Source organism: Eubalaena glacialis, chromosome 2 (assembly GCF_028564815.1).
Source record: "Eubalaena glacialis isolate mEubGla1 chromosome 2, mEubGla1.1.hap2.+ XY, whole genome shotgun sequence".
Taxonomy (NCBI): Eukaryota; Metazoa; Chordata; class Mammalia; order Artiodactyla; family Balaenidae; genus Eubalaena; species Eubalaena glacialis.
Window position 1 is genome coordinate 119662666 of NC_083717.1, and position 27265 is coordinate 119689930.

General features: G+C 41.2%; 3 gene segments (V, D, J or C); all 3 read left to right on the forward strand.

Moving 5' to 3' along the window:
* The window catches only part of LOC133084268 (T cell receptor alpha chain MC.7.G5-like), a 610392-nt gene that overhangs the window by 84497 nt on the left and 498630 nt on the right, over nucleotides 1-27265 (forward strand).
* LOC133085769 (T cell receptor alpha variable 12-2-like) lies at nucleotides 1723-2407 on the forward strand. The segment is given in 2 exon segments: nucleotides 1723-1836; nucleotides 2049-2407. Coding segments are annotated over 2 exon segments (411 nt in total).
* Nucleotides 13392-14036, forward strand: LOC133085770 (T cell receptor alpha variable 12-2-like). The segment is given in 2 exon segments: nucleotides 13392-13464; nucleotides 13678-14036. Coding segments are annotated over 2 exon segments (411 nt in total).

Genomic DNA, 27265 nt, shown 5'->3' on the forward strand with positions numbered 1-27265 from the left:
GCTTCATCTTCCCATCACTGGATCCATGACAGTTTTTAGATGGCCGCCTGCGTTCCCAGTGTGGGTTCCTGGTGGTGGAGGGAGCAGAGCCCTTTCTCATCAAAGAATAAAACTTGATTGTTTTGACATGTTGGGGGGCTCATGAAGGACTAAGGCAAAGGGCTTGCCTATATTTCCCATAACTCAGAACTCTCTCAGGGCAGAGAAGTTGTTACACAGAGAACATTTTCTAAGAAAAAATTCACTAGAGGGATTCAATAGTAGATTTGAATGGGCAGGAGAAGGAACTTGAAGATAGATAGGTCAATTGAAATTATCCAGTCAGAGAGCAGAAAGAACGAAGAGTGAAGAAAAATGAACAGAGCCTAAGAGACCTGTGGGACATTGTCAAATTTACTGACATAAGTATACTAGAATTCCAGGATGAGGAGAAAGTGAGAAACGGCTGTGTGATTTCTGTCCAAGGCAATGTTCTCATAGAGAAAAGGATTTCATTATTAGCATCTTCTCCCTCATCCTACTTCCTACACAGTAGTCGGTGGGAATGGGAAGGACATGACCAGTCCATCTTTGATGGATACTGTTTACCTGGCTGTCAAGCAGAAACGGACCTGCTGCATTGCTGGTCTCTAGCCACCAGCTTCTACAAGGACATGAGGCAGGTGGTGAAACAAGAAGGAAGAGTAGTTGTCTGTGCTTGTTTCTCTGTTAGACCCAATTACGCTTCTTGCACAGATCGTCCTCTGATAAATCTGGTTTTCTGGTTAAGGTAGGATGGAAAGACAGAGAGAGGGATACCAGACCCATAACTTTGGAGATTAATTCCTAGATGCCAGTACTGTGTACAAGAAGAGGAAATAAGAAGAATTAGACACATGAACAGGTGCATCGGGCTTTATTTACACTCTAGGCACTGAAGGCAGGTCCATCTACTACTTCCAGCACAAGTAAGCACTGTTTCCACACAGATGTGCCATTGGTGCCAAATGGAATGAAGGAGCCTGATCTCTTCTAGTCTTGACCTTGTTAAAAATATGCCCAGGTTGTGAGATGGAAACATGTTTTATCAGTCAGATTTTAGGCCATTGTGTCTTCAAAGGATTCTTTTGAGTTAGAATAGATTTCTTTACAAATTGGAGGTGGAGAAATGAGAAAGGAGGTGTCTGGCCTGATGTGGAGAACAGCTACACAATATTAAATTCTCCTTGAATCACAAGAGCCTCACCCAGACTTCTATCATATCATAGAATACTTCAGGACTGGTTTTTTAGTGTGAGGGATTGGTCACTTGATATAACTGCTTTTGCTGACATAAGCATTGCCATTTGATGTAAAACACATACATATCCACATCAAGCTCTCCCCACACACATTGACTTGGACCATATGTTTCTCAAATTTTTAATTTAAGTAAAGTGGCAGATTTTTACTTTCATCAGTTCACATAATAAAGGTCTATGTTTTGAATATTTCTTTGATCACTGTCTTGAGTCCACCAGATGGCAGTGTCTTCTCAGAGACTCTGAGGAATGCTCTCATGTATTCCTCCGTGCGTGAGTGTGGGTGTGTGTGTTTTTGTGTGTGTGTGAGAGAGAGAGAGAGAGAGGGAGAGAGGTATATGAGAGGAGGAGCTCGGTGGTGTAGCAGGGGTGGTGAAAAGAATCTCTTTTTTTCATTGGTAGAACAGATTCTTTTTATGATTTCTAAGGCAGAAGAATTAGAAATGTCTCAGTGCGACTCATTTTTTTAAAATTTGAATCCTCAGTGAACCAGGGGAGGAAAGAATGATGAAATCCTCAAGAGTTTTACTGGTGATCCTGTGGCTTCAGTTAACGTGTGAGTTTGGGGCATTTCTAGGGGAACATAAAGTAAAGTATTTGGAATCATTCTCTATTGTAGGCCCATATTTGAAACATGAATGTTATTTCCCTTATATAAGGGAAGGTAGAGGTGGGAGGCCTGTGAAAAGATAACTTACATTCTGCAGAGGAAGCGTCCATTACCCAGCCAATCTTCTTCAACTGACCATTCGTTGTGTCTTTGCACAGGGATGAGGAGCCAACAGAAGGGAGTGGAGCAGAGTCCTGCATCTCTGCATGTTCCAGAGGGAGCCATCGCCTCTCTCAACTGCACTTATACTGACAGCGCTTCTCAGTACTTCATGTGGTACAGACAGTACCCCAGCAAAGGCCCTGAGTTGCTCCTGTTCGGAAACTTGAATAAAGACAAAGAGGAAGGAAGATATACAGCCCAGGTCAATAAAGCCAACCAGTACGTCTCCCTACTCATCAGAGACTCCCAGCCCAGCGACTCAGCCACCTACCTCTGTGCAGTGAGCACACAGTGCTCCCCAGGCACCTGCAGTCGGCACGCAAACCTGATGGGGCCCCAGCAATGCCTGATGTAGAGCTTAGGCTGCAGGGCACAGCAATTCTGTTTGCTTTTTAGATGAAAATGAGAATTAAGAGTTACCAGAGGGAAATATTTTTATAATTCTGTAAACAATTGACCCTGAAGGGAAATTAAAGACACAATTTGGTCTGAATGACTGAAATATTTTCCAGTCTTCTCTTTGTACTCTAGTTTTATAGCACAAATTTGCTCAATGGGGTTGGTATTATGATGGTCTTATTATGACAACAGTATTTTAATATGATAACTGAGATATCCCCTCACTGTCTTAGTCCCCCTTGCTCTTTCCCAATGTAGTTATTCAAGGTGTTTGATATTCATTACTCTAAACAAGTATGGATAAACAGAAATGCCAAAGAAAGGAGTCTTAAGCAACTACTTTAAAAAAGTTGTAAGTCATGAGTTATTTTCATTACAGATCCCCCGCCCCATCTCCACCCTCAACTGCTACCCCACTGGTGGATTAGATAAGGATACATTTGATGAGTGGATGGAAGGACTAGAGTCAGAAAATGAGAACTGGTTGAAACAAAGAGCTTAGACTGTTGCACGGGCTCCGATCAGAGAAGGCTTATGCTACCATTTTTGAGTAAGGCTGAGTAGAACTCAAAGTTCCTGGCTTGAGGCTTGGAGGAGAGTGTATTGGTTCCTATGTACTTGAGTATGGCTGGAGATGGTAGAATTAGCTACAGCCATAGAATATCCCATACCCGCAGCAGGGCATGGGAGCACAGAATGACTTCAGATTTCCTGAGAAGGATTTCTGTGTAGCATCTGGAATAAAAAATTCTAGACACCAAGGAGCTTTGTTATGGTGATTAAAGACCTACATGGATCAACTGTCAAAGACCATATGGTACTGAGGATGTTCTAGAAAATGTTGGTGAGGGGAGTTGAGAACACCAGCAAGGATATGAATATTCCCCCTCTCCTGACTCACTTGCACTGTGAAATTGTCCTATAACTTACGCCCAAGTCCAGGAAAATTGTTTGTGGCCTGATGGAAATTCAGCCTTATAATAACTCTAAAGTTGAATTAGAGGGGAAAAATTAAAAGTCACACTCACTGTAAAGCTGAAGCTGTGGTCTGTTAGACATGACATTGTTTATGTAGTCCAAAGAGTGGGACAACTTGGAAATGAGCAATTAAGATTTTTATTCGGTTTTGTTCACATAGTCCCTGACTAAAATGATGCAATCCAATCAGAATTTGCTTCAAATTGTCAGCTTGCAGACTTATGACTTACAAATATTTCCAAATCGTGGAAAAAACATTTGAAAGGCAGTGAGAAACGGCATAAAGTTGTGCTGGAAGCAAGATGGTCAAATTCTCATCTCGCTTTTCTTGTGTGCCTTCTGGTGCCACTGGAAAGAACCTAGTTTCAGGTGCTGGTTTGAATATCTTTTGTCACTAATGAGCCATTTGATTTTAGGCTATACTATTATACGTATTTCAGGATTGGTTTAGGATTAAAGGAGGTAGCATATTGTCTTGAGTTCCTTAAAAGTAAAGCCTAAATTGGGGTTTCCTGTATCCATAATATTTTGAGAAAAGCAAGTTAAGATGGAAGGGAAAAAGCTAGGCATGGATGTGGCTCAGCTGGACACTTGATCCAGCCTGACCTCATGGGGATCTCTGAAGCATGAAAAGCATGAAAAGCACCACAGAATTGATCCCTCCCACCGTGAATCAAGGGGGTCAGACAGCTGACCTCTGTACCCCAGAATAAAGCAGTCATTTGAGCAGGGGTATACCCTACTGGAGAATGGTGACCTTTATTGGCATAGATCAGTTTTCTGGGGAAGAGGGCAAGTGTGAGCCAAGTGTAGCCAACACTTGCAACAGCTGGGGATCGGGTACGCTGGCCTGGAAAATGAGATCTAGGTTGGGCACCAGCAATGTCTACAACTAACATGGAACTCTCTTATCACATGGTTTGCATTCAAATAGACTTTATAATTATTGTATTTAAAATGTTAATTTCTTTCTACATTTAATGAGGTTTAAAAAGCTGGTCTTACAAACCTGGTAGAATTGAAATAATGTAGGGTAAACCACTTAAGAGAAAAAAAATCAAAATAAATATGAAAATTATTATTCAAAGCCAAGACTCAAGATTTTTTGAGAGTAGTGACCAAGACACCAGCATATTATTCTCTTAGTTCCTTTGGTCATTCTCGAAATACTACATTCCCATACTAGACCATAGAGCATGACATTCCGCCATAACTTTGGTCCAGGTATAAGGGTCTCTGATGATTCACAGTTGAAGACTCTGGGCTTCCAGGAATGGAAAGAGATACCATATCTATACTTATAAATGACTAGTGTCACTTTGTTCTTGGTTTATATTTAAGAATGAAGGGCTGGGTAGCAAGATGGACTCAATATTTCATTGTGTCCATGTTCTCCACAAGGTTTCTTCCTGAATGGGATGTTTGACCAGTAGTCTGGGCATGTGGACTTACCATGTTACTTGGCAGGCTTCTTTTTAGGATGACTGAGCAGAGAACTGGTTATTAACTTGTTCCTTCCCCTCCTCCTGCACCTAATATCAATTTGAAGGTGGCTTAACTCTGTCAGCTACCCACAGGAAAAATTAGCATTCCAGGTGTTTTACTTCAACTTTAGTGAACATCAAATGCCCACGTACAGGCTGGCCTACTATGTTTCTCATGTATAAGCACAGCAGCAGGATGGAGGGTACAGAGGGAGACTAGTATAGCTATTCCACATATTGACCTTCAATTTGTCCCCATGTTCTGTCCCTCCTGCCCTACATCATACCTATTCTCTTTCTCAGTCCAGAATCTGTACAGGTTCCTGAGGAGTAAGTTTCCTTCACTTGCATTTCCAATAAAATCTTCTCTTAGTTCATTCTAGGCTGTGTTTTCTCCCTCTCTGTCTCACCCATCAGTGTGCTCACATCTACTTTCTATCTTAAGGGAACTGTTGATATTTTTCACCTTTTTATTATTTTCACATTATGGATTTAGCATTATCCTGTTTATACTTGTAAATTTCCTCTCAGTAGGAATTTTTATAAGAAGGGAGGCGAGTACATATGTTTGGTCAGATATTTTGAATCATTTAAAGTTTCAAACTGACCATATGATTTGGTCTTACATGTGAAAGAAAATCTATTGACAGGGTCAAGAAGTGATTAGAAGCACAAGGGAGAACTGATATCAAGCTGGTACAAGTCAATGGAGTATTCAGAAAGGAGGAAGTTGTTCTGACCTTGTGAAAAGGACTCCAGCTGGCCAGATTCTCATTTCACCAGAGAATTCTCTTCTTAGTTATTTCAATTTGAGGTTTCAGTGGTCTCTGTGCTAAAATAAGTTGGGTAGGGAAGTCGTTTCCCTTCAGAGTTTGATCTTACTATTAGATCACAGAGGGAATGTCCCTTGACTGACAGATCTTGTCTCCTACCTGCATGGGATGCTGCTTGCTTCGCTACCTTGAGGGTCACTGTCAATCTACTCTCTTCAATTATTTGAAAGGACTCTAATGTCCTTCTTGTTTCTTTTCTTTATCTTATAGACATTATGCACAGAAAAATACCAATACCTTGCTTCTTGTATAATTTAATGTAAATTGTAAGAAGAATCCACACAAGCTTTATGGAGCAGGGTTTGGATATAAGATGATTATCCTGAGCTACAGTGTCAATAACTCGATTCATACACAACAGCTCATTTAGCAGGGTTTTGCACTGCCAGGAGAGAAAAGAATCTTTCTAGGTTTTCCTTGAGGAGGAACGTTTTTAGTTATTCAATTTTTCTAACTTGTACATGGTAGATGCTCAAGGATTTTATATAAGTAGAAAGGAAAGAGAAAAATCTAGGAGATAAAGAGTAGGTGTCGGTCTCTCTCCACATTACCTCTTCAGAGATCAGGAGGCTGTGTGAGTGTGTGCCCTGGGGCATGGATCTACTTTCTGGTTAGCTGAGGAGCCTCTCAGTTTCCTGTGACAGCAGACATGTGAATATGCACTCAGATAAACAAGTTGTTTGACCTGGTAGTGTCTGAGGGCTCTCAGACTCCAACCTGAGTCCTCATGAGCCTGGTGAATGGAAAAATGGAGAAGTCCTTGGGAGTTTCATGCCTGGTTCTCTTTTGGTAGCTGTGCTGAGTTGGCGGGCTTTGAAGATAGGAATAAAAAGAGCGGATCCTACTAATCTGTATAAATCTGAAAGGTATAGAAGGGTGGTTAGAGTTACCAGGCTCACCTGGGTGGATTGCGAAAAGGAAATTCTTTCAAAAAAGAATCAGCCATGAATAAATCTCCTTTGTCTGTGGTTCTCTCTTTCAACAGGCGTGAGCAGCCCATATATTTTGGACCAGAGTCCTTCATTCCTGTGTATCCAGGGGAGAACACATTTTGTTCTTTGTTGTACTTCTCAAAAGAAAACAGTTTTCCACTTCCATTGGTTCAGGCAGAAACCTGGGAAAGGACTTGTACCTTTGACTTTAATTCAATCAAGCCAGAAAGAGCAGGCAGACTAGAATTTTAAAGAAGTGCTTGGAAAAGAGAAGTTTTACAGTGTTTTGCATCTCTCAGCCTCCCACCCTGGAGCTTCAGCCACCTACTTTTGTGCTTTGCGGCAGTGCTCTCCTAGCGCCTGCAGCCTGTCCCACAGCTGGCAGCTGGGCCTCTTGACGGGGTTCTAGCCTTAAGGGTGGGGTGAAGGTGTTTTCTTTATCTACAGAGGGAATTTTCTTAAAATCTCTGTCTCCAAACAGAAATTAAGGATAATATACCACTCCTTTATGTGATGAATCCGAATTTATATTGAAGTAAATTTCCTTTTGTTAGTATTTTCGTTACTATTTCCTTCTGTTACTATTATTGTTACTATTTTGTTACTATTCATTCCTCAGTGCAGACTGTGCTCATCTTGGGCCTGTTAGCCCTGATTCCTTCCACTGTCTAGCCTTCAGGTCAGAGGGCAGAGCCCTGTGTGCCCGGGCTCCCAGTCCAGGAAGCAAGTTTTCGCCATGTTGTACTCTCACCAGTAGTGTCTTGTTCATTGGTTCACGGTCCTCATGATATTTGCTGTATCTGTGTACCACTTATACCACTATTTACTAATTTAATATTAAGTAGGTTTTTATATTAAATAGACTTTAAGAATGACTTCGCAAAAAGGTTATCCTTGTTTGAATGCATACTGTGTGTGAAACCATATATTTGATGTCTATTACAAGTTAAAATAACACCACATAGGTAACAATTAAAATTTTCATCTATGTACTGTCTACCATGACCTCCTGCATCAATCACACTTTAAGAATTACTGATTCAGCCCATGCCCTTCATTTAATAGGCTAAAAGAATTTGGATGAGCAGGATTTGAATGGCCTACTTAAAGCATGACTTAGAGCAAAATGGAAGCTGGGAGCAGAACCCAGACACTCTGACCTCTCGTCAATTGCTTCTTCCAATAAAGATGCAAAATAGGATCCAGAGTTGGAAGGAAAGAGTCTTGTATTTTAAATTTAAGTTAATTAAAATTTTATTACTTAATTATACATATTAATTTAAAATAAAGTAGAAGATATAAACATGCTTAAAAATAGAACGTTTCCATTACTTCATGACCTAAAAATTATAACTATTACTAGTTTTCAAATTTTTTAGCTCACATATTATACAGCTAAATTTTCCATGAAAGGGGATTATAATGTACTTGGTATTTATTAACATATTTGTTTTTCTCAACATGTATTGTAGTTGTTGTCACGCCAGGAAACATATTTTAAGGGCATAATTTTAACTGATTGCCTAGTTTCCATTATTTAGATGTACTTCTAGAAATGAATCACTTTTTAGTATTTTTTCCAATTATCCAATATTATAGACAATATTTTTATGAACATCATTAAAGCTGTAGTTTCAATGGAAGTGAAATTGCTTGGTTAAGGGAAAACACGTGACACTGAATGTCTGGTTTCCATGAAGAAATTTTTCACCAAGCCATGGCTTCAACAGCAACTTGAGGCTGCTGATTTTCCAATACTATACCAAGTATGGATATGATTATTATAAATTTGTTTCTATTTTACTAAGTGAAAATTTTCACAGTGTTTTAATTTTCTTTTATTTTAACCTGTAAGGTTTTTGTCATTACACATTTTGTCATTAAAAAAATAAATAAAATAAGATTAGAAAACACAGAAGAAGAACTGATATCCTTTCATAAAATAAGATAATATTAAACAAAGTTTGAAAAACACTGTTCTGATCCAGGTTACCTTCTAGGTGGTCTCTTTTCTCTCCAGGCAATGTGTTACCCACAGTTTTGATATTCAACATGCGGACCAGCAATATTGGAACTTGTGCAGAATCCCAGGCTGTATTCCAGACTCACTGAGTTTCAATCTTCATTTTAACAAATCCCCAGGTGATTCAATCACTTTGAAGTTTGAGAAGCACTAATCTAACTGGTAGCAAGAGTGATTTTTCTAAGTGTAAATCAAAAGTTGTTGTTACTTGCCTAAATGCTGCAGTGGATTTCTAAAGGTCCTAGAGTAAAATACAAACTCTTGGCTGTGATATACAAGGTCCTGCATCCTTTGAATCTCACCTGACCCTTCAATCGGAGCTCTCAACTCTCTTTCCCTGACTCTGTGCAGCCATAACACTGATCTCCTTTCAATTTTCTAAACTTGTCGTGTCCTGTCCCACTCTGGGACTTATTCTTTCATGCATCTGTAAATTTCTTCCCCCTAATCTTGGTGAGCCTGACTCATTTTCATCCTTCAGGTCTCAGCTCTGATATCACTACTGTAGAGAAACGTATCTGACTTCTGCTGATCTTCCTGACTAATGCAGCCATCCGTAAACCTCTTCTTAATTCTATCACAACACCCTGGTCATTTCCTTTATGGTAGTAACCATAATGTGCAGTTATATTGTTGACACTTACATGTCAATGTGTTCATTGCTTATAACTCCAATTAGAGTAGAAGTCCTATGAGGTCAGTGAGGTTGTTTGTTTTGCTCATGGCTTTACCTTTAGTGCCTAGAATAGTGACTGGCCCATAGTAGTCAGTTGAGAAATAGCTACTGAATAAATGTTGCTTGGTCCTTCTCTGTTTTTCTCCCTTTTTCCTTCTTGTCATTCCCGCCCATGTAACTCTCAACTCTGTGTATGTTCTCATTGCTTGGTATGTGGCACAATTCAGTTCTCTGTGGCCCTTACCTGCAGACTCAGATTCTGACCTTCTTTGGCTCAGTGGGCTCTGTTAAATAATTAGATCCACTCAGGGTCTCAGCCTGTCCTCAATCAACAGACCTCACTTTGTCAGGTGTAATCTCAATGAACCGGGTCAACTTGAAGGCTAGTAACCCCACAGTGAAATATCTAAGAGAAACAATAAGACATGTCTAAAAGACTTTGGAAAATATAAAAGGAACTTCAAGTCAAATAATTATGAGCACATGTCAAAGTTTGATTTCAAATTACTGTGAAAGAAAGTCTCCTTAGGGAACATATTCAAATAATTAGTCTTAGTAGAAATGTTTTATAGGAGACCAGATTTTTTAAAAATAAATTTTATTTATTTATTTATTTATTTATTTATGGCTGCATTGGGTCTTCACTGCTGCGCGCGGGCTTTCTCTAGTTGCGGTGAGCGAGGGCTACTCTTTGTTGCGGTGCGCGGGCTTCTTATTGCGGTGGCTTCTCTTGTTGCAGAGCATGGGCTATTGGTGCGCGGGCTTTGGTAGTTGCAGCAGGTGGGCTCAGTAGTTGTGGATCACAGGCTCTAGAGCGCAGGCTCAGTAGTCGTGGCTCGTGGGCTTAGTTGCTCCGTGGCATGTGGGATCTTCCCGGACCAGGGCTTGAAACTGTGTCCCCTGTATTGGCAAGCGGATTCTTAACAGCTGCGCCACCAGGGAAGTCTCTGATCCAGTTTTGAATTCATTGTTAAGCTTAATTAGAATCATCAATACTTCACTTTGGTTAAGCTACGTGAGCAGTGTCATTTGTGAGGCATAATTCAGGATGCTCAGACATTAGAAGCATATATGTTTGTACCAGTCGTACTGAAACAAGGTTGTGCTGGTTTATAGGTTTGGACACATACAGGGATGGGAATCCATGTTGAGCAGCTTCCATTGATGGTGTCAAGCACAGCAGAATAGTCCAGGACAAGCCGTATTCATATGAGTTTATCTGTTTTCACAGACCATGTGGTTGTTCTGATAGGCTGCAGTGCTGGGTCTAGCATACAAAGATGGCATTAATCCCCCTCCCTGCCACAAACACAAATTGTCAAGGGTCTAAGTTTCTCCCACCCTTGGTACCAGGGCTGTTGCTCTTTTTCCACCACCACAAAACTGGTGTGACCATTCTAGTCACTATAACTTTGTCATTTTTTCTAGTCATTTCCTAATCACACTCAAAACTTTTGTATAGCAGGATAAAGAACAAGAAGGACAAGGGCATTTCCATGCCATTTACAGAGACCAATTATATTCACCACCTTGGGCCTGCTGGGCCACTGTAAGCAATTCTTAGAGCGGTGTACTCACATAAATGGTAGTTATCTTCATGATCTAGGACCACGTTTATCCAATGATCAATCATGATCATGGATAATCATTTATCCATGATCTAGGACCAGCCATTTATTCTAGATGGCTGTACAAGAATGAAATTTTAATGCCATTTTGATGGGCTACTACCGGTAAGGTGTACTAACCAAGCTGGTCAGAGGTTTGCCCTTCAGGGAAAGAAAGAAGCATTATGCTTTCCACTTCTGGCAAGTTGGAGTAGGTGTATTTTTTTCTACTCAACCTGGTAAGTACAGCTAAAACCCTGGACCACATGTAAAAACAAAACGTAAGAATTTGGAGAGAAGAAGCTAGACTAGCTAGGAACTTGGGGCCTGAGGAATGATAGAGCAGTGAGTTCCCTGAGTTTTCTTTTGCCTCATATAACCCAAGTGAGTCCTGGAGAAGCCAGGAACCTGGAAATGCCAACAGGTGCAGACAAAAAAGTCCATGAAAAGTCTTCTCTCTAGCCAAAGGACCAGGAAGAGGACAGCCTAGAAAGATATAAAACTTTAAGACATTAATCAGCACACTCTGGCCAAACACCACAGAAAGGTCTGCAGCAACCAAGCAAATATTTAAGGAAAAGGTTAGCGAAACCTGGTAGGGAAGCTTTGTGGTATTTTAACGTAACGCTTGTTCCATCTTCTAATCACTGGATCTATGACAGTTTTTAGATGGCCGCCTGCGTTCCCAGTGTGGGTTCCTGGTGGTGGAGGGAGCAGAGCACTTTGTCATCGAAGAATAAAACTTGATTGCTTTGACCTGTTGGGGGGCTCGTGAAGGACTAAGGCAAAGGGCTTGCCTATATTTCACATAACTCAGAAGTCTCTCAGGGCAGAGAAGTTGTTACACAGAGAACATTTTCTAAGAAAAAATTCACTAGAGGGATTCAACAGTAGATTTGAATGGGCAGGAGAAAGAACTTGAAGATAGGTCAATTGAAATTATCCAGTCAGAGAGCAGAAAGAAAGAAGAGTGAGGAAAAATGAACAGAGCCTAAGAGACCTGTGGGACATTGTCAAATTTACTGACATAAGTGTAATAGGATTCCAGGATGAGGAGAAAGTCAGAAACGGCTGTGTGATTTCTGTCCAAGGCAATGTTCTCGTAGAGAAAAGGATTTCATTATTAGCATCTTCTCCCTCATCCTACTTCCTACACAGTTGTCGGTGGGAATGGGAAGGACATGACCAGTCCATCTTTGATGGATACTGTTTACCTGGCCATCAAGCAAAAACGGACCTGCTGCATTGCTGGTCTCTAGCCACCAGCTTCTACAAGGACATGAGGCAGGTGGTGAAACAAGAAGGAACAGTAGTTGTCTGTGCTTGTTTCTCTGTTAGACCCAATTACGCTTCTTGCACAGATCGTCCTCTGATAAATCTGGTTTTCTGGTTAAGGTAAGATGGAAAGACAGAGAGAGGGGTACCAGACCCATAACTTTGGAGATTGATTCCTAGATGCCAGTGCTGTGTACAAGAAGAGGAAATAAGAGGAATTAGACACATGAACAGGTGCATCGGGTTTTACTTACACTCTAGGCACTGAAGGCAGGTCCATCTACTACTTCCAGCCCAAGTAAGCACTGTTTCCACACAGATGTGCCATTGGTGCAAAATGGAATGAAGAATCCCGATCTCTTCTAGTCCTCAACCTTGTTAAAAATATGCCCAGGTTGTGAGTTGGAAACATGTATCATCAGTCAGATTTTAGGCCATTGTGTCTTCAAAGGATTCTTTTGAGTTAGAAGAGATTTCTTTAAAAATTGGAGGTGGAGAAATGAGAAAGGAGGTGTCTGGCCTGATGTGGAGAACAGCTACACAATATTAAACTCTCCTTGAATCACAAGAGCCTCACCCAGACTTCTATCATATCATAGAATACTTCAGGACTGGTTTTTTAGTGTGAGGGATTGGTCATTTGATATAACTGCTTTTGCTCACACAAGCATTGTCATTTGATGTAAAACACATACACATCCACATCAAGCTCTCCCCACACACATTGACTTGGACCATATGATTCTCAAATTTTTAATTTAACTAAAGTGGCAGATTTTTACTTTCCTCAGTTCACATAATAAGGGTCTATATTTTGAATATTTCTTTGATCACTGTCTTGAGTCCACAAGATGGCAGTGTCTTCTCAGAGACTCTGAGGAATGCTCTCATGTATTCCTCCGTGTGTGTGTGTGTGTGTGTGTGTGTGTGTGTGTGTGTGTGTGTGTGAGAGAGAGAGAGAGAGAGAGAGAGAGGTATATGAGAGGAGGAGCTCGGTTGTGTAGCAGGGGTGGTGAAAAGGATCTCTTGTTTTCATTGGTAGAACAGATTCTTTTTATGATTTCTAAGGCAGAAGAATTAGAAATGTCTGAGTTTGACTCATTTTTTTTTAGGGTTTAAAATTTGAATCCTCAGTGAAACAGGGCAGGAAAGAATGATGAAATCCTCAAGAGTTTTACTAGTGATCCTGTGGCTTCAGTTAACGTGTGAGTTTGGGACATTTCTATGGGAACCTAAAGTAAAGTATTTGGAGTCATTCTGTATTGTAGGCCCATGGATAGAAACATGAATGTTATTTCCCTTAAATAAGGGAAGACAGAGGTGGGAGGACTGTGAAAAGATAACTTACATTCTGCAGAGGAAGCGTCCATTACCCAGCCAATCTTCTTCGACTGACCATTCGTTGTGTCTTTGCACAGGGATGAGGAGCCAACAGAAGGGAGTGGAGCAGAGTCCTGCATCTCTGCACGTTCCAGAGGGAGCCATCGCCTCTCTCAACTCCACTTATACTGACAGCACTTCTGATTACTTCATGTGGTACAGACAGTACCCCAGCAAAGGCCCTGAGTTGCTCCTGTTCGGAAACTTGAATAAAGACAAAGAGGAAGGAAGATATACAGCCCAGGTCAATAAAGCCAACCAGTACGTCTCCCTGCTCATCAGAGACTCCCAGCCCAGCGACTCAGCCACCTACCTCTGTGCAGTGAGCACACAGTGCTCCCCAGGCACCTGCAGTCGGCACGCAAACCTGATGGGGCCCCAGCAATGCCTGATGTAGAGCTTAGGCTGCAGGGTACAGCAATTCTGTTTGCTTTCTAGATGAAAATGAGAATTAAGAGTTAACAGAGGGAAACATTTTTATAATTCTGAAAATAATTGACCCTGAAGGGAAATTAAAGACACAATTTGGTCTGAATGACTGAACTATTTTCCAGTCTTCTCTTTGTACTCTAGTTTTATAGCACAAATTTACTCAATGGTGTTGGTATTACGATGCTCTTATATATGACAACAGTATTTTAATATGACAACTGAGATATCCCCTCACTGTCTTAGTCTCCCTTGCTCTTTCCCCATGTAGTTATTCAAGGTGTTTGATATTCATTACTCTAAACAAGTATGGAAAAACAGAAATGCCAAAGAAAGGAGTCTTAAGCAACTACTTTAAAAAAGTTGTAAGTCATGAGTTATTTTCGTTACAGATCCCCCACCCCATCTCCCCCCTCAACTGCTACCCCACTGGTGGATTAGATAAGGATACATTTGATGAGTGGATGGAAGGACTAGAGCCAGAAGGTGAGAACTGGTTGAAACAAAAAGCCTAGACAGTTGCAGGGGCTCAGGTCAGACAAGGCTTATGTTACCATTTTTGAGTAAGGCTGAGTAGAACTCAAAGTTCCTGGCTTGAGGCTTGTGGGAGAGTGCATTGGTTCCTATGTACTTGAGTATGGCTGGAGATGGTAGAATTAGCTACAGCCATAGAATGTCCCATACCCGCAGCAGGGCATGGGAGCACAGAATGACTTCAGATTTCCTGAGAAGGATCTCTGAGTAGCATCTGGAATAAAAAATTCTAGACACCAAGGAGCTTTGTTATGGGGATTAAAGACCTACATGGATCAACTGTCAAAGAGCATATGGTACTGAGGATGTTCTAGAAAATGTTGGTGAGGGGAGTTGAGAACACCAGCAAGGATTTGAATATTCCCCCTCTCCTGACTCACTTGCACTGTGGAATTGTCCTATAACTTACGCCCAAGTCCAGGAAAAATGTTTGTGGCCTGATGGAAATTCAGCCTTATAATAAATCTAAAGTTGAATTAGAGGGAAAAAAATTAAAAGTCACACTGACTTTAAAGCTGAAGCTGTGGTCTGTTAGACATGACATTGTTTATGTAGTCCAAAAAGTGGGACAACTTGGAAATGAGGAATTAAGATTTTTATTCGGTTTTGTTCACATAGTCCCTGACTAAAATGATGCAATCCAATCAGAATTTGCTTCAAATTCTCAGCCTGCAGACTTATGACTTATAGATATTTTCAAATCGTGGAAAAAACATTTGAAAGGCAGTGAGAAACGGCATGAAATCGTGTTGGAAGCAAGATGGTCAAATTCTCATCCCGCTTCTCTTGTGTGCCTTCTGGTGCCACTGGAAAGAACCCAGTTTGTGGTGCTGGTTTGAATATCTTTTGTCACTAATGAGCCATTTGATTTTAGGCTATACTATTATACGTATTTCAGGACTGGTTTAGGATTAAAGGAGGTAGCATATTGTCTTGAGTTCCTTAAAAGGAAAGCCTAAATTGGGGTTTCCTGTATCCATAATTTTTTGAGAAAAGCAAGTTAAGATGGAAGGGAAAAGGCTAGGCATGGATGTGGCTCAGGTGGACACTTGATCCAGCCTGACCTCATGGGGATCTCTGGAGCATGAAAAGCATGAAAAGCACCACAGAATTGATCCCTCCCACTGTGAATCAAGGGGGCCAGACAGCTGACCTCTGTACCCCAGAATAAAGCAGTCATTTGAGCAGGGGTATACCCTACTGGAGAATGGTGACCTTTATTGGCATAGATCAGTTTTCTGGGGAAGAGGGCAAGTGTGAGCCAAGTGTAGCCAACACTTGCAACAGCTGGGGACTGGGTACACTGGCCTGGAAAAGGGGATCTAGGCTGGGCACCAGCAATGTCTACAACTAACATGGAACTCTCTTATCACATGGTTTGCATTCAGATAGACTTTATAATTATTGTATTTAAAATGTTAATTTCTTTCTACATGTAATGAGGTTTAAAAAGCTGGTCTTACAAATCGGGAAGAATTGAAATAATGTGGGGTAAACCACTTAAGAGAAAAAAATTTAAATAAATATGAAAATTATTATTCAAAGCCAAGACTCAAGATTTTTTGAGAGTAGTGACCAAGACACCAGCATATTATTCTCTTAGTTCCTTTGGTCATTCTCAAAATACTACATTCCCATACTAGACCATAGAGCATGACATTCCACCATAACTTTGGTCCAGGTATAAGGGACTCTGATGATTCACAGTTGAAGACTCTGGGCTTCCAGGAATGGAAAGAGATACCATATCTCTACTTATAAATGACTAGTGTTACTTTGTTCTTGCTTTATATTTAAGAATGAAGGGCTGGGTAGCAGGATGGACTCCATATTTCATTGTGTCCATGTTCTCCACAAGGTTTCTTCCTGAATGGGATGCTTGACCAGTAGTCTGGGCATGTGGACTTACCATGTTACATGGCAGGCTTCTTTTTAGGATGACTGAGCAGAGAACTGGTTATTAACTTGTTCCTTCCCCTCCCCCTGCACCTAATATCAGTTTGAAGGTGGCTTAACTCTGTCAACTACTCACAGGAAACATTAGCATTCCAGGTGTTTTACTTCAACTTTAGTGAACATCAAATGCCCACGTACAGGCTGGCCTACTATGCTTCTCATGTATAAGCACAGCAGCAGGATGGAGGGCACAGAGGGAGACTAGTATAGCTATTCCACATATTGACCTTCAATTTGTCCCCATGTTCTGTCCCTCCTGCCCTACATCATACCTATTCTCTTTCTCAGTCCAGAATCCCTACAGGTTCCTGAGGAGTAAGTTTCCTTCACTTGCATTTCCAATAAAATCTTCTCTTAGTTCATTCTAGGCTGTGTTTTCTCCCTCTCTGTCTCACCCATCAGTATGCTCACATCTACTTTCTATCTTATGGGAACTGTTGATATTTTTCACCTTTTTATTGTTTTCACATTATGGATTTAGCATTATCCTGTTTATATTTGTATGTTTTCTCTCAGTAGGAATTTTTATAAGAAGGGAGGCGAGTACATATGCTTGGTCAGATATTTTGAATCATTTAAAGTTTCAAACTGACCATATGATTCGGTCTTACATGTGAAAGAAAATCTATCGACAGGGTCAAAAAGTGAAGAGAAGCACAAGGGAGAACTGATTTCAAGCTGGTACAAGTCAATGGAGTATTCAGAAAGGAGGAAGTTGTTCTCACCTTGTGAAAAGCACCCCAGCTGGCCAGATTCTCATTTCACCAGAGAATTCTCTTCTTAGTTATTTCAATTTGAGGTTTCAGTGGTCTCTGTGCTAAAATAAGTTGGGTAGAGAAGTATTTTCCCTTCAGAGTTTCATCTTACTATTAGATCACAGAGGGAATGTCCCTTGATTGACAGATCTTGTCTCCTACCTGCATGGGATGCTGCTTGCTTCGCTACTTTGAGTGTCACTGTCAATCTACTCTCTTCAATTATTTGAAAGGACTCTAATGTCCTTCTTGTTTGTTTTCTTTATCTTATAGACATTATGCACAGAAAAATAACAATACCTTGCTTCTTGTATAATTTAATGTAAATTGTAAGAAGAATCCACACAAGCTTTATGGAGCAGGGTTCGGATATAAGATGATTAGCCTGAGCTACAGTGTCAATAACTCGATTCATACACAACAGCTCATTTAGCAGGGTTTTGCACTGCCAGGAGATAAAAGAATCTTTCTAGGTTTTCCTTGAGGAGGAACGTTTTTAGTTATTCAATTTTTCTAACTTGTACATGGTAGATGCTCAAGGATTTTATATAAGTAGAAAGGAAAGAGAAAAATCTAGGAGATAAAGAGTAGGTGTCGGTCTCTCTCCACATTACCTCTTCAGAGATCAGGAGGCTGTGTGAGTGTGTGCCCTGGGGCATGGATCTACTTTCTGGTTAGCTGAGGAGCCTCTCAGTTTCCTGTGACAGCAGACATGTGAATATGCACTCAGATGAACAAGTTGTTTGACTTGGTAGTGTCTGAGGGCTCTCAGACTCCAACCTGAGTCCTCATGAGCCTGGTGAATGGAAAAATGGAGAAGTCCTTGGGAGTTTCATGCCTGGTTCTCTTTTGGTAGCTGTGCTGAGTTGGCGGGCTTTGAAGATAGGAATAAAAAGAGCAGATCCTACTAATCTGTATAAATCTGAAAGTTATAGAAGGGTGGTTAGAGTTACCAGGCTCACCTGGGTGGATTGCGGAAAGGAAATTCTTTCAAAAAAGAATCAGCCATGAATAAATCTCCTTTGTCTGTGGTTCTCTCTTTCAACAGACGTGAGCAGCCCATATACATTGGACCAGATTCCTGTGTATCCAGGGGAGAACACATGTTGTTCTTAGTTGTACTTCTCAAAAGAAAACAGTTTTCTACTTCCATTGGTTCAGGCAGAAGCCTGGGAAAGGACTTGTATCTTTGACTTTAATTCAATCAAGCCAGAAAGAGCAGGCAGACTAGAATTTTAAAGAACTGCTTGGAAAAGAGAAGTTTTACAGTGTTTTGCATCTCTCAGCCTCCCACCCTGGAGCTTCAGCCACCTACTTTTGTGCTTTGCGGCAGTGCTCTCCTAGCGCCTGCAGCCTGTCCCACAGCTGGCAGCTGGGCCTCTTGATGGGGTTCTAGCCTTAAGGGTGGGGTGAAGGTGTTTTATCTACAGAGGGAATTTTCTTAAAATCTCTATCTCCAAATATAAATTAAGGATAATATACCACTCCTTTATGTGATGAATTTGAATTTATATTGAATTAAATTTCCTTTTGTTACTATTGAATGCTCGTTCCTCAGTGCAGACTGTGCTCATCTTGGGCCTGTTAGCCCAGATTCCTTCCACCGTCTAGCCTTCAGGTCAGAGGGCAGAGCCCTGTGTGCCCAGGCTCCCAGTCCAGGAAGCAAGTTTTCACCATGTTGTACCCTCACCAGTAGTGTCTTGTTTATTGGTTCTCAGTCTTCATGATATTTGCTGTATCTGTGTACCACTTATACCATTATTTAGTAATTTAATATTAAGTTGGTTTTTATATTAAATAGACTTTAAGAATGACTACGCAAAAAAGTTATCCTTGTTTGAATGCATACTGTGTGTGAAACCATATATTTGATGTCTATTACAAATTAAAATAACATCACATAGGTAACAATTAAAATTTTCATCTATGTACTGCCTACCATGACCTCCTGTATCAATCACACTTTAAGAATTACTGATTCAACCCATGGCCTTCATTTAATAGGGTAAAAGAATTTGGATGAGCAGGATTTGAATGGCTTACTTAAAGCATGACTTAGAGCAAAATGGAAGCTGGGAGCAGGACCCAGACACTCTGACCTCTCGTCAATTGCTTCTTCCAATAAAGATGCAAAATAGGATCCAGAGTTGGAAGGAAAGTGTCTTGTATTTTAAATTTAAGTTAAATTAAAGTTTTATTAGTTAATTATACATATTAATTTTAAATAAAGTAGAAGATATAAACATGCTTAAAAATAGAACATTCCCATAACTTCATGACGTAAAAATTATAACTATTACTAGTTTTCAAATTTTTTAGCTCACATATTATACAGCTAAATTTTCCATGAAAGGGGATTATAATGTACTTGGTATTTATTAACATATTTGTTTTTCTCAACATGTATTGTAAGTATTGTCATGCCAGGAAACATATTTTAAGGGCATAATTTTAACTGATTGCCTAGTTTCCATTATTTAGATGTACTTCTAGAAATGAATCACTTTTTAGCAATTTTTCCAATTATCCAGTATTATAGACAATATTTTTATGAACATCATTAAAGCTGTAGTTTCAATGGAAGTGAAATTGCTTGGTTAAGGGAAAACACATGACACTGAATGTCTGGTTTCAATGAAGAAATTTTTCACCAAGCCATGGCTTCAACAGCAACATATGAGGCTGCTGATTTTCCAATACTATACCAAGTATGGATATGATTATTTTAAATTAGTTTCCATTTTACTAAATGAAAATTTTCACAGTGTTTTAATTTTCTTTTATTTTAACCTGTAAGGTTTTTGTCATTACACATTTTGTCATTAAAAAAATAAATAAAATAAGATCAGAAAACACAGCATAAGAACTCATATCCTTTCATAAAATAAGATAATATTAAACAAAGTTTGAAAAACACTGTTCTGATCCAGGTTACCTTGTAGGTGGTCTCTATTCTCTCCAGGCAATGTGTTACCCACAGTTCTGATATTCAAAATGCGGACCAGCAATATTGGAACTTGTGCAGAATCCCTGGCTCTATTCCAGACTCCCTGAGTTTGAATCTTCATTTTAACAAATTCCCAGGCGATTCAATCACTTTGAAGTTTGAGAAGCACTAATCTAACTGGTAGCAAGAGTGATTTTTTAAAGTGTAAATCAAAAGTTGTTGCTACTTGCCTAAATGCTGCAGTGGATTTCTAAAGGTCCTAGAGTAAAATACAAACTCTTGGCTGTGATATACAAAGTTCTGCATCATTTGAATCTCACCTGACCCTTCAATCTCAGCTCTCAACTCTCTTTGCCTGACTCTGTGCAGCCACAACACTGATCTCCTTTCAATTTTCTAAACTTGTCGTGTTCTGTCCCACATTGGGTCTTATTCCTTCATGCATCCGCAATTTTCTTCCCCCTAATCTTGGTGAGCCTGACTCATTTTCATCCTTCAGGTCTCAGCTCTGATATCACTACTGTAGAGAAACGTATCTGACTTCTGCTGATCTTCCTGACTAATGCAGCCATCCGTAAACCTCTTCTTAATTCTATCACAACACCCTGGTCATTTCCTTTATGGTAGTAACCATAATGTGCAGTTATATTGTTGACACTTACATGTCAATGTGTTCATTGCTTATAACTCCAATTAGAGTAGAAGTTCTATGAGGTCAGTGAGGTTGTTTGTTTTGCTCATGGCTTTACCTTTAGTGCCTAGAATAGTGACTGGCCCATAGTAGTCAGTTGAGAAATAGCTACTGAATAAATGTTGCTTGGCCCTTCTCTGTTTTTTTCCCTTTTTCCTTCTTGTCATTCCCACCCTTGTAACTCTGAACTCTGTGTATGTTCTCCTTGCTTGGTGTGTGGTACAATTCAGTTCTCTCTGGCCCTTCCCTGCAGACTCAGATTCTGGCCTTCTTTGGCTCAGTGGGCTCTGTTAAATAATTAGATCCACTCAGGGTCTCAGCCTGTCCTCAATCAACTGACCTCACTTTGTCAAGTGTAATCTCAGTGAACCAGGTCAACTTGAAGGCTAGTAACCCCACAGTGAAATATCTAGGAGAAAAAATAAGACATGTCCAAAAGACTTTGGAAAATATAAAAGAAACTTCAAGTCAAATAACTATGAGCACATGTCAAAGTTTGATATCAAATTACTGTGAAAGAAAGTCTCCTTAGGGAACATATTCAAATAATTAGCCTTAGTAGAAACGTTTTATAGGAGAGTAGTTTTTTTAAAATAAATTTTATTTATTTATTTATTTATTTATGGCTGCATTGGATCTTCACTGCCGCGCGCGGGCTTTCTCTAGTTGCGGTGAGCGAGGGCTACTCTTTGTTGCGGTGCGCGGGCTTCTTATTGCGGTGGCTTCTCTTGTTGCAGAGCATGGGCTCTAGGCGTGTGGGCTTTGGTAGTTGCAGCAGGCGGGCTCAGTAGTTGTGGCTCACAGGCTCTAGAGCGCAGGCTCAGTAGTCGTGGCTCGTGGGCTTAGTTGCTTCGTGGCATGTGGGATCTTCCAGGATCAGGGATTGAATCCGTATCCCCTGCGTTGGCAGGCGGATTCTTAACAGCTGCGCCACCAGGGAAGTCCCCGATCCAGTTGTGAATTCATTGTTAAGCTTAATTAGAGTCATCATTACTTCACTTTGGTTAAGCTGTATGAGCAGTGTCATTCGTGAGGCATAATTCAGGATGCTCAGACATTAGAAGCATATATGTTTGCACCAGTCCTACTGAAACAAGGTTGTGCTGATTTATAGGTTTGTACACATACAGGGATGGGAATCCATGTTGAGCAGCTTCCATTGATGGTGTCAAGCACAGCAGAATAGTCCAGGGCAAGCCGTATTGATATGAGTTTTTCTGTTTTCACAGACCATGTGGTTGTTCTGATAGGCTGCAGTGCTGGGTCTAGCATACAAAGATGGCATTAATCCCCCTCCCTGCCACAAACACAAACCTTCCAGGGTCTACGTTTCTCCCTTCCTTGGTACCAGGGCTGTTGCTCTTTTTCCACCACCACAAAACTGGTGTGACCATTCTAGTCACTGTAACTTTGTCATTTTTTCTAGTCATTTCCTAATCGCACTCAAAACTTCTGTATAGGAGGATAAAGAACAAGAAGGACAAGGGCATTTTCATGCCATTTACAGAGACCAATTATATTCCCCACCTTGGGCCTGCTGGGCCACTGTAAGCAATTCTTAGAGCGGTGTACTCACATAAATGGTAGTTATCTCCATGATCTAGGACCACATTTATCCAATGGTCAGTCATGATCATGGATAATCATTTATCCATGATCTAGGTAGGACCAGCCATTTATTCTAGATGGCTGCACAAGAATGAAATTTTAATGCAATTTTGTGTGGGCTACTACCAGTAAGGTGTATTAACCAAGCTGGTCAGAGGTTCGCCCTTCAGGGAAAGAAAGAAGCATTATGCTTTCCACTTCTGGCGAGTTGGAGTAGGTGTATTTTTTTCTACTCAACCTGTTAAGTACAGCTAAAACCCTGGACCACATGTAAAAACAAAATGTAACAATCTGGAGAGAAGAAGCTAGACTAGCTAGGAACTTGGGGCCTGAGGAATGGTAGAGCAGTGAGTTCCCTGAGTTTTCTTTTGCCTCATATAACCCAAGTGAGTCCTGGAGAAGCCAGGAACCTGGAAATGCCAACAGGTGCAGACAAAAAAGTCCATGAAGTCTTCTCTCTAGCCAAAGGACCAGGAAGAAGACAGCCTAGAAAGATATAAAACTTTAAGACATTAATCAGCACACTCTGGCCAAACACCACAGAAAGGTCTGCAGCAACCAAGCAAATATTTAAGGAAAAGGTAACCGAAACCTGGTAGGGAAGCTTTGTGGTATTTTAACATAACGCTTGCTTCATCTTCTCATCACTGGATCCATGACTGCTTTTAGATGGCCGCCTGCGTTCCCAGTGTGGTTTCCTGGTGGTGGAGGGAGCAGAGCACTTTGTCATCAAAGAATAAAACTTGATTGTTTTGACCTGTTGGGGGACTCGTGAAGGACTAAAGCAAAGGGCTTGCCTATATTTCCCATAACTCAGAACGCGCTCAGGGCAGAGAAGTTGTTACACAGAGAATATGCCCAGGCTCCCAGTCCAGGAAGCAAGTTTTCACGATGTTGTACCCTCACCAGTAGTGTCTTGCTCATTGGTTCAAGGTCTTCATGATATTTGCTGTATCTGTGTACCACTTATACCACTATTTACTAATTTAATATTAAGTAGGTTTTTATATTAAATAGACTTTAAAAATGACTACGCAAAAAAGTTATCCTTGTTTGAATGCATACTGTGTGTGAAACCATATATTTGATGTCTATTTCAAACTAAATTAACACCACGTAGGTAACAATTAAAATTTTCATCTATGTACTGCTTACCATGACTTCCTGCATCAATCACACTTTAAGAATTACTGATTCAGCCCATGGCCTTCATTTAATAGGCTAAAAGAATTTGGATGAGCAGGATTTGAATGGCCTACTTAAAGCATTACTTAGAGCAAACTGGAAGCTGGGAGCAGAACCCAGACACTCTGACCTCTCGTCAATTGCTTCTTCCAATAAAGATGCAAAATAGGATCCAGAGTTGGAAGGAAAGAGTCTTGTATTTTAAATTTAAGTTAAATTAAAATTTTATTACTTAATTATACATATTAATTTTAAATAAAGTAGAAGATATAAGCATGCTTAAAAATAGAACATTCCCATAACTTCATGACCTAAAAATTATAACTATTACTAGTTTTCAAATGTTTTAGCTCACATATTATACAGCTAAATTTTCCATGAAAGGGGATTATAATGTACTTATAATGTATTTATTAACATATTTGTTTTTCTCAACATGTATTGTAGATGTTGTCATAACAGGAACCATATTTTAAGGGCATAATTTTAACTGATTGCCTAGTTTCCATTATTTAGATGTACTTCTAGAAATGAATCACTTTTTAGTATTTTTTCCAATTATCCAGTATTATAGACAATATTTTTATGAACATCATTAAAGCTGTAGTTTCTATGGAAGGGAAATTGCTTGGTTAAGGGAAAACACATGACACTGAATGTCTGGTTTCCATGAAGAACTTTTTCACCAAGCCATGGCTTCAACAGCAACTTGAGGCTGCTGATTTTCCAATACTATACCAAGTATGGATATGTTTATTATAAATTTGTTTCTATTTTACTAAGTGAAAATTTTCACAGTGTTTTAATTTTCTTTTATGTTAACCTGTAAGGTTTTTGTCATTACACATTTTGTCATTAAAAAAATTCGTAAAATAAGATTAGAAAACACAGAATAACAACTCATATCCTTTCATAAAATAAGATAATATTAAATAAAGTTTGAAAAACACTATTCTGATCCAGGTTACCTTCTAGGTGGTCTCTTTTCTCTCCAGGCAATGTGTTACCCACAGTTTTGATATTCAACACGCGGACCGGCAATATTGGAACTTGTGCAGAATCCCAGGCTCTATTCCAGACTCACTGAGTTTGAATCTTCATTTTAACAAATCCCCAGGTGATTCAATCACTTTGAAGTTTGAGAAGCACTAATCTAACTGGTAGCAAGAGTGATTTTTCTAAGTGTAAATCAAAAGTTGTTGCTACTTGCCTCAATGCTGCAGTGGATTTCTAATGGTCCTAGAGTAAAATACAAACTCGTGGCTGTGATATACAAGGTTCTGCATCATTTGAATCTCACCTGACCCTTCAATCTCAGCTCTCAACTCTCTTTCCCTGACTCTGTGCAGCCACAACACTGATCTCCTTTCAATTTTCTAAACTTGTCGTGTCCTGTCCCACACTGGGACTTATTCTTTCATGCATCTGCAATTTTCTTCCCCCTAATCTTGGTGAGCCTGACTCATTTTCATCCTTCAGGTCTCAGCTCTGATATCACTACTGTAGAGAAACGTATCTGACTTCTGCTGATCTTCCTGACTAATGCAGCCATCCCTAAACCTCTTCTTAATTCTATCACAACACCCTGGTCATTTCCTTTATGGTAGTAACCATAATGTGCAGTTATATTGTTGACACTTACATGTCAATGTGTTCATTGCTTGTAACTCCAATTAGAGTAGAAGTTCTATGAGGTCAGTGATGTTTGTTTTGCTCATGGCTTTACCTTTAGTGCCTAGAATAGTGACTGGCCCATAGTAGTCAGTTGAGAAATATCTACTGAATAAATGTTGCTTGGCCCTTCTCTGTTTTTTTCCCTTTTTCCTTCTTGTCATTCCCACCCTTGTAACTCTCAACTCTGTGTATGTTCTCCTTGCTTGGTATGTGGTACAATTCAGTTCTCTCTGGCCCTTCCCTGCAGACTCAGATTCTGGCCTTCTTTGGCTCAGTGGGCTCTGTTAAATAATTAGATCCACTCAGGGTCTCAGCCTGTCCTCAATCAACTGACCTCACTTTGTCAGGTGTAATCTCAATGAACCGGGTCAACTTGAAGGCTAGTAACCCCACAGTGAAATATCTAAGAGAAACAATAAGACATGTCCAAAAGACTTTGGAAAATATAAAAGGAACTTCAAGTCAAATAATTATGAGCACATGTCAAAGTTTGATTTAAAATTACTGTGAAAGAAAGTCTCCTGAGGGAGGGGCAAGATGGCGGAAGAGTAAGACGCGGAGATCACCTTCCTCCCCACAGATACATGAGAAATACATCTACACGTGGAACTGCTCCTACAGAACACCCACTGAATGCTGGCAGAAGACGTCAGACCTCCCAAAAGGCAAGAAAATCCCCACGTACTTGGGTAGGGCAAAAGAAAAAAGAAATAACAGAGACAAAAGAATAGGGACGGGACCTGCACCAGTGGGAGGGAGCTGTGAAGGAGGAAAGGTTTCCACACACTAGGAAGCCCCTTCGTGGGCAGAGACTGCGGGTAGCAGAGGGGGGAAGCTTCAGAGCCACGGAGGAGAGCGCAGCCACAGTGGTGCGGAGAGCAAAGCGGAGATTCCCGCACAGAGGAGCGGTGCCGAGCAGCACTCACCAGCCCGAGAGGCTTGTCTGCTCAGCCGCCGGGGCGGGCGGGGGCTGGGAGCTGAGGCTCGGGCTTCGGTGCTAGCCGGGAGGGAGTCCGGGAAAAAGACTGCAGCTGCCAAAGAGGCAAGAGAATTTTTCTTGCCTCTTTGTTTCGCGGCGCGCAAGGAGAGGGGATTCAGAGCGCCGCCTAAACGAGCTCCAGAGACGGGCGCGAGCCGCGGCTATCAGCGCGGATCCCACAGCAACAGGGACGCAGAGGGAAAAACGGAGAGATTCCCGCACAGAGGCTCGGCGCCGAGCAGCACTCACCAGCCTGAGAGGCTTGTCTGCTCACCCGCCGGGGCGGGCGGGGGCTGGGAGCTGAGGCGCGGGCTTCGGTCGGATCCCAGGGAGAGGACTGGGGTTGGCTGCGTGAACACAGCCTGAAGGGTCTAGCGCACCACAACTAGCCGGGAGGGTGCACGAGAAAAAGTCTGCAGCTGCCGAAGAGGCAGGAGACTTTTTCTTGCCTCTTTGTTTCGCGGCGTGCAAGGAGAGGGGATTCAGAGCGCCACTTAAACGAACTCCAGAGACGGGCGCGAGCCGCGGCTATCAGCGCGGACCCCAGAGACGGGCATGAGACGCTAAGGCTGCTGCTGCCGCCACCAAACAGCCTGTGGGCGAGCACAGGTCATTCTCCACACCGCCCCTCCCGGGAGCCTGTGCAGCCCGCCACCGCCAGGCTCCCGTAATCCGGGGACAACTTCCCCGGGAGAGCGCACGGCGCGCCTCAGGCTGCTGCAACGTCACGCCGGCTTCTGCCGCCGCAGGCTCGCCCCGCCTCCTCCGTACCGCTCCCTCCCCCCGGCCTGACTGAGCCAGAGCCCCCGAATCAGCTGCTCCTTTAACCCCATTCTGTCTGGGCGGGGAACAGACGCCCTCAGGGGAC